Below are 6,823 nucleotides of genomic sequence, written 5' to 3'. Positions count from 1 at the left end.
CTAAGAAAGTGTAGTCCCAAATATAACATAGGTTAACAAAATGTATATAACCCTTTCTAAACACTTCATCGCTATCAATGTCCAAGCAACTGGGCGATAGTCATTATATACGGCGGGATTATTCCGTTTCGGAACAGGAATGATATTGGAAGTTTTCCAGAGAGTGGGGATTACAGTTGAACTAACTGACCATTGAAACATCTTCTGAAATAAGACACATAGTTGCTCTCCACATTCTTTCAAAACAATACCAGGTAAGTTATCAGGGCCGCAAGATTTGCCTACTTTGAGTTGTTTAAATGACAACAGAACATCACTTCTTGAAATTACTAAGTCATCAGATGAGGGTAAAGATGAATACATGTTATCAATATCGTTGGTAAAATCATGATAGTCAAATCTGGCATAAAACAATTCATTAGCTAAAACAAGATTATCTTGAACATCAATACACTGCTGTTTGTTTGTTAATCCCAATTACAGACTTAAGTCCTTGCCAAGCATGTTTCAAATCCTTCGTGGTAAATTTTTTTTCAATTTTAACTATATATTCATATTTACATTTTGCCGTTTGACATAAAATATCCCTTTGTATTTCTTTAACTTTGTGAATATTACCTGAACAAAATGCTCGTTTCTTTTCATTCAATAAAGATTTTAACTCCTTTGTGACCTACGGTTTATTATTAAGGTAAACTTTGATTGTCCTAAGAGGAATAATATATTCATGCTAATAATGGTTGTCACCCCCTTCAACTTTTTTAATTGGAGAAGGTGTGTGGGAGGGAGTGTGAGGTGTGTGTGGGGTTGGGTGGGGAGGGGGTGACAACCATCATTGGCATGAGTATATTATCAACACAAAACTTAATGTAGTCTGTCACTGCGTTGGTTAGATCGTCCAGAGTATTACATGCTCCTTCAAAAATATCCCTATTAGTACATTCAAAACACCCTCTCAGCTGATCCAGTGACTCAGTGGTCCATGATTTAACCTGCTTGATAACAGGTTTATCCGACTTCAGCTTCTGCTTTTAGGTTGGCACAAGACGGGTAGCGTTATGATCTGATGTTCCTGATAGGCGGTTTAACGTAGGATTTGTAAGCGTCACGAATATTGCCGTAACAAAGATCCAATGTCTGGTCTCGCCCGGATGGACACGTTGCATGTTGAAAATAGTGTGGAAGTGCATATTTTAAAGAACATTTATTAAAATCACCCATAATGATGATGGAATGTGTTCTTTGGCTGGAAATGTGTCCACCATTTGAGACTAAACTAGCGCCAAGGCCAATTCGTGTTGAGAAATCAGAGAAGCATCTTAAGCAGGTCACTGACAATCTGAAAGTTGTGAAATCTATTGCCCGAGACAATAGTCAATGTGTAGACAAATAGCATCAAGAACTACAATCATCAGCGAGTGAGTACGACGCCTTTAGCACTCTTCCTGTAATATCACGTTGGGAACACGAGGAATCATCTTCATACAATGTACAAATGCTCGGAATCGAACCCGATATTATTGGAATATTGCTAAAACGGTGTAAAACCAAACTCACTCACCCATTCCCTTTAGTGTATTTTAGTGGTCTATGTTATCAGCGGTTTTAGGATTATCGCCCTTTGAAACTACTCGTACATTTCCGGTACATGTCGGCAATAGCCGTATGAACGCCAGACAAAATGGCGAACAAATTACCATGGGGCCTAAAAGGGAGCCGTTTGGCCCCTGGTTCTGCAAAGGTATGAGTATTAACAGAATTTCACGATATCTTAATGGAAGTTTACAGTTTGTTCTTTCAAAGTGATAATGTTTAAACTGCAGTTATACCTCAGTTTTTACGTGTCAAGAGATAACATGATATGCCCCACACTGGGTCACGTTGTTTACCGACACTGAACGTTGTGACCCAGTGTTATATTTAGGTTGTGTTCAGCCGAACATTGGTACCAAACTGGACGTAGTTTTATAATACATTTGAATCAAGTTTTATATATATTGCAATTAATTCAGTTACAACAAGCGCAGTTTACAAACATTAAGCTGTATTCAAATCCAATGGCCATGCCGGATTAGACTGCTGGACGATAATCCAATTGCATTTGATAAAAATATAACTACATCCGAAACATACAATGAGCATGTTACTACACTCATGAGGTGTGTATTAGCTGTGTAACCAAAGCTATGTACAGTTCAGCGTTCAATATCTGACATCAGCCCTGACATCGTCTGGTCACTAATACATAACTACAGTTCCAGAGGCCCAGATAAGCTGCGTATCCGGGTAAAATACGCAAAGAAAATTTCCAATTACGCATTGAATAATAATTGTTGCATACCAATTACGCATTTAAACTGTTAGATACGCAAAGAGTTTAAAACTAATGCGTACGGAATATGTTTATAAAAATCGCTTGCGTAATGAAAAAGACATCCTTTGCTATTAAGTTGCTCCGTTAGTATAGGACAAGTGTTGTACTGACAGTATAGAATGAGTGATTTTTTATGAAATCATTTCCCTTATATTTATGTTGGGTTTGACTAAGTATGACATAAGGCAGAACATACCTGCTTAGTAACTTACTCAATGACATAATACTTAGGTGAGTAAAATGACTGAAATACGCTCATATTTGAAAGCAGTGGGTAACGGAAAATGAAATACCCACTCAACATTCATAATACCCACTCCGAAAAAATACAGTGGGTACAGTACCCACATCAGCAAAATCTTATCTGGAGCCCTGAGTTCATTCCTGTCTATGGGGAAAATGTGGTGTAACAATTTCCTTGATTCATATTTCACGATTTGTACTCATAAGAGAAGTTGTGAATGTAGGGGTAAACTTGTACAGTCATCATCAGGCTTTATCAGAGCTTTATAAAGGCATGAAACAAAGCTATGTATCAGAGACTAGTGGATATAACTTTTTAAGGATAGTAAAAGCTGAGTATTATGCATCACTTTGATTCTGCAGCTAGTCTTCGATTACGTGACAGATATGGGCAGAAAAGTAGCGATTATGGGTGACTATTGAGGGGGAAACAACTATTGCGATAGCAATAGTCTATTTTGACAAATTATTGAAATACTGTTGCAATAGTTTTTTTCTCCTTTAATTGAAGTCATGTCCCGCATGAATGTATAGTTTATATGAAATATAAACAGGTTAAAGTAGTTCCAGTCTCGTTAAATAACCCAGATCAAGTAAACAGTTAAAATATAAACTTATTGTTACCGTATATTGCCGTAGATAAGCCACTCCCCAAACTTGACCCTTAAAATCAGTGTCAAAATGGTATGTTTCGTACATAAGCCGATTATTGTGCATGTTTGAACTTCATCGCAGGGAAATGTGTGCACAGCTGATTGCTATCTCAAATACACACGGTAATCTTAATCCCTGCAAATAATACAATGCCCAGCAAAAACACCTTAGAACTTAAAAGGAAAATAATCATGTCTAGTGATGTTTAATTGCAAGTTTGACGTCTTTAGTGACAAAGTCATCTTCTGTTGTTTGTTTGCGCGAAGTGATACGATGTTGTTTTCTTAGCCCTGGAAAAAAGTTTGATGAAAGCATAACCCATAGATAAGCCAACCCCCTTCTACAGACTGCTTTTTTTGGTCCTCAAAATTCAGTTTATCTACGGTAATATACGGTATTCACAAGTTCAAACTCTGAGTCATATGCCATTTCGCCGCCATTTTCGTTTGAGAGATAACAGGGGAGGATAACTCTAAATCAAAGCAAACGAATATGGTACTTCATGTATTTTGCGCAGCGCATTTATCAACGGTAGTCAATTAGTAAACTATCGATAGTCACACATACTATTGATGCATCGATAGTTTTTCGTTTCCACCACCGATTAATTGCTATCGGAGACTCAACAATTGCAATCCATCAATAGTTTGATGCATCGTTACAGTATTAGTAGCGATATGACCATGAGACAGAGTATGAGTCAGACATGCAAATATATGTGTGGCATAGAGGACCGAATACAACATAAAACAAAGTCGTAGAACTAACAAATTCAATAATTAATAAGAGCATGTGACAACCTACCTCAACACATGCATGAATCAGGAGCATGTGCATCATCAATATAGTCAGGTTCGTTTTGATTCATATCTTTTGAGGGGCAGTGGGGTAGCCTTGTGGTTAAACTTAAAGCGTTAACTTGTCACACCAAAGGCCTGGGTTCAAGTCCCACATAGGTACAATGTATGAAGCCCATTTCTGGTGTCCCCCGCCATGATGTTGCTGGAATACTGCTAATGTGGTTTAAAACCATACTCACTCACTCATCTTTTGACTACTGTCATCTGAGTTACTGCAGATAATTGTGCCTTGGTTTCAATCCACATCTGCCCAAACCAATGCTTTTAGGTGAGTCAGAACCTTATGCGTGCTTATGTCCTTCACCCAGAAGTTAATATGGTCGAAAACCTGTGTATCTTTATGCTTCCCCCAACAGAAAGTTGACACTCTTAGTCACTCACATCAAGACATGTATCTTCATTCATATGGTCCTATTTTATTTTTCAGACCATCTCCGAAAGCAAGTTGAAAGCTTTCGAGGTGGGAACTATGAACCTTGGAAAGCAATCCTTGTCAAAAAAGGAATTAGATGAAATGAGGAAAAAGGTGATGACATTGTTCAAAATATTGTATAATTGTGTTGATTTTGTGCATTGTTCTAGATTATGTTTTTCTTTATGTTCTTCACATTAGAAATCTTTATGATTACTTGCATATCATGTCATAATTCAATAGTGTAGTTTGATGCTTATGATGTAGATTATGGTCCAGATACAATTGTTTAAGAAACCGCCACCATATAGCTGGAACATTGCTGAGTGCGACTTTAAACAACAAACGAAGAAACAAATTCTTTATAATGTCTGAATGAGAAATTTATGGTTTTGCTATTTGGTATGTCATAATTAGTTTGATATTGACATAACAGAGAAAGCACTATGTAACTCAGAATATCAGCAACATGTGTCACTGGCCGGAATAGTAATGTGTTTGTGATTTGTTGACAAAGGTGAAAGTGAGATGAGTTCAACAGTTTTGTGAAAAATCAAAACCAGTAGAGAAACACTTCATGTTAAACATTTTACTGTAACTGCTTGCAGCAAGATGCAGAAGCTACAGCACAGGTATATGAGGAGTTTGTTGCTTCATTTGATGAAGCACATAAACAAGCCGGCACCAAGATGTGGGTCAAGGGAGAAACTGTCAACGTTGACAGACCTTTCAGTGGACCTCCGAGAACTCCAAGACACAACTCGGGTAAATATATTCACCAGACATTTATGCTAATTACATATCACCATGATCATTATGTGCTTGGAGAAATCATCAGTGTTGTTCGAAATTAAGCATGAAAGTCAAGGGGTCCTTCTCATTTGCCTAAATGATGACATGTAAAGATGAAAGGGATCCCTAAATTCAAAAGTACTGAATACTATAGGACTGCAGGACATTGCATTATTTCGAACACTGATAAGTAAAAGACACAGACATATTGTAACATGGACAACTAGTTTCCAAACACACATCTGATTACTACTTCATTCTACCCATGACGATCCAGGTTAGAATTGGTCTTCAGCAACCTATGTTTGTCGTAGGAGGAGACTAACAGGATGAGGTGGTCAGGCTCGATGTCCTTGTTAATACATGTCATCATATCCCAATTGCATAGATCATGCTTTTGATCACTGGATGTCTTGTCCAAACTCTGTATTCACAGACCATCACCATATAGCTGGAATACTGCTCAGTGCATGTTAAACAAACACACAAGTTCATTCCCCTTTCCCTGATTTGACATTAATTCCTATCCCTAAAGGAACTGTACACAACATATAATTTAGTTATGGTGCCTAGCACTGCATACTCTATGTACGACAAAGTTTAATGTATTTTTAGTACATTGGATGATGAGTCATTTATCTACTACTGTTGAACTAAATCCAAGCTTGATCATTAACAGGCTGCCATTATGATGGTTGCATTGCTGGAATATATTTGCAGCATTCCTTCCTTGAAGAGTAACATGATTTGTGAACTGTTTCTTGAACTTTGCTTATACTTTGCATTTTCCAGGAGAGAGTAGACCTGACAAGAGCCGGCTGTACAAGCCAACATCCAAGCTAGCAGAGCTCGCTGCCACATTCCAGTCTATGAAGGAAACCAAGAAAGAAGATGATAAGCCGGTAACTTGTAATCTCTCAGCTGAACTGTGTACATGTTTAAACACTTAATAAACAGATTGCATCCCAAATACTGACACTGGATTTGCACCAGGAACCAGCTGATAAATGATATTCACTAAAAGCATCAGCATTCTGTTGATTAACATGATTTAATGTTGTTGGATTTTATTAACCCATCAGTCTTTGCAAAACTGTCTCTCAAATGTGTTTTTGTCTTAGTGTATCAGACCAAATAAAAGTGTAAAGTTCAGACTTCCTAATAGTTGCAGTGACATGCTGAAATTATGTGTTATGATTTGAAGTGCATTTTCCCAGGGAGTGTTTATATATTATGATAAATACCTTGAATCCTTTCACCATCAGACTCTTGTTTCCTCACTGGCTAGATCTCACTTATGCGTTAAATTTGCACACTGTTTCTTTTTCTCATGAAATTAACCTGATTGAATGGTTATTTAGTGAGCCATGCCATTCAATAAGGGTTCAGACCAAGTCATACTAATGAATGGAGTATTGATCATAATACAGTGGAGATGGAACATGTACAGTACACTGGATCATCAAGAACTGTGGCAGATACACAAGC

At 37.4% G+C, this 6,823-nt stretch overlaps 1 protein-coding gene across 1 annotated transcript in view; it reads left to right on the top strand.

The window, feature by feature from the left end:
• Window positions 1-1,652: 1,652 nt before the first annotated feature.
• LOC124277656 (U2 snRNP-associated SURP motif-containing protein-like) overlaps window positions 1,653-6,823 on the top strand; it is a 37,656-nt gene continuing 32,485 nt past the window's right edge. The window contains 4 exon segments of the mRNA XM_046713387.1: window positions 1,653-1,741; window positions 4,559-4,657; window positions 5,152-5,308; window positions 6,128-6,237. Of these exon segments, the coding sequence (XP_046569343.1) occupies window positions 1,682-1,741; window positions 4,559-4,657; window positions 5,152-5,308; window positions 6,128-6,237 (426 nt within the window). The 5' untranslated portion in view covers window positions 1,653-1,681.

The sequence above is a fragment of the Haliotis rubra genome, unplaced genomic scaffold, assembly GCF_003918875.1.
Source record: "Haliotis rubra isolate DU_JTF1 unplaced genomic scaffold, ASM391887v1 Scf106, whole genome shotgun sequence".
NCBI lineage: Eukaryota > Metazoa > Mollusca > Gastropoda > Lepetellida > Haliotidae > Haliotis > Haliotis rubra.
The sequence above is the reverse complement of the archived record's forward strand: the minus strand, read 5'-3'. Positions and strand labels throughout refer to the sequence as shown.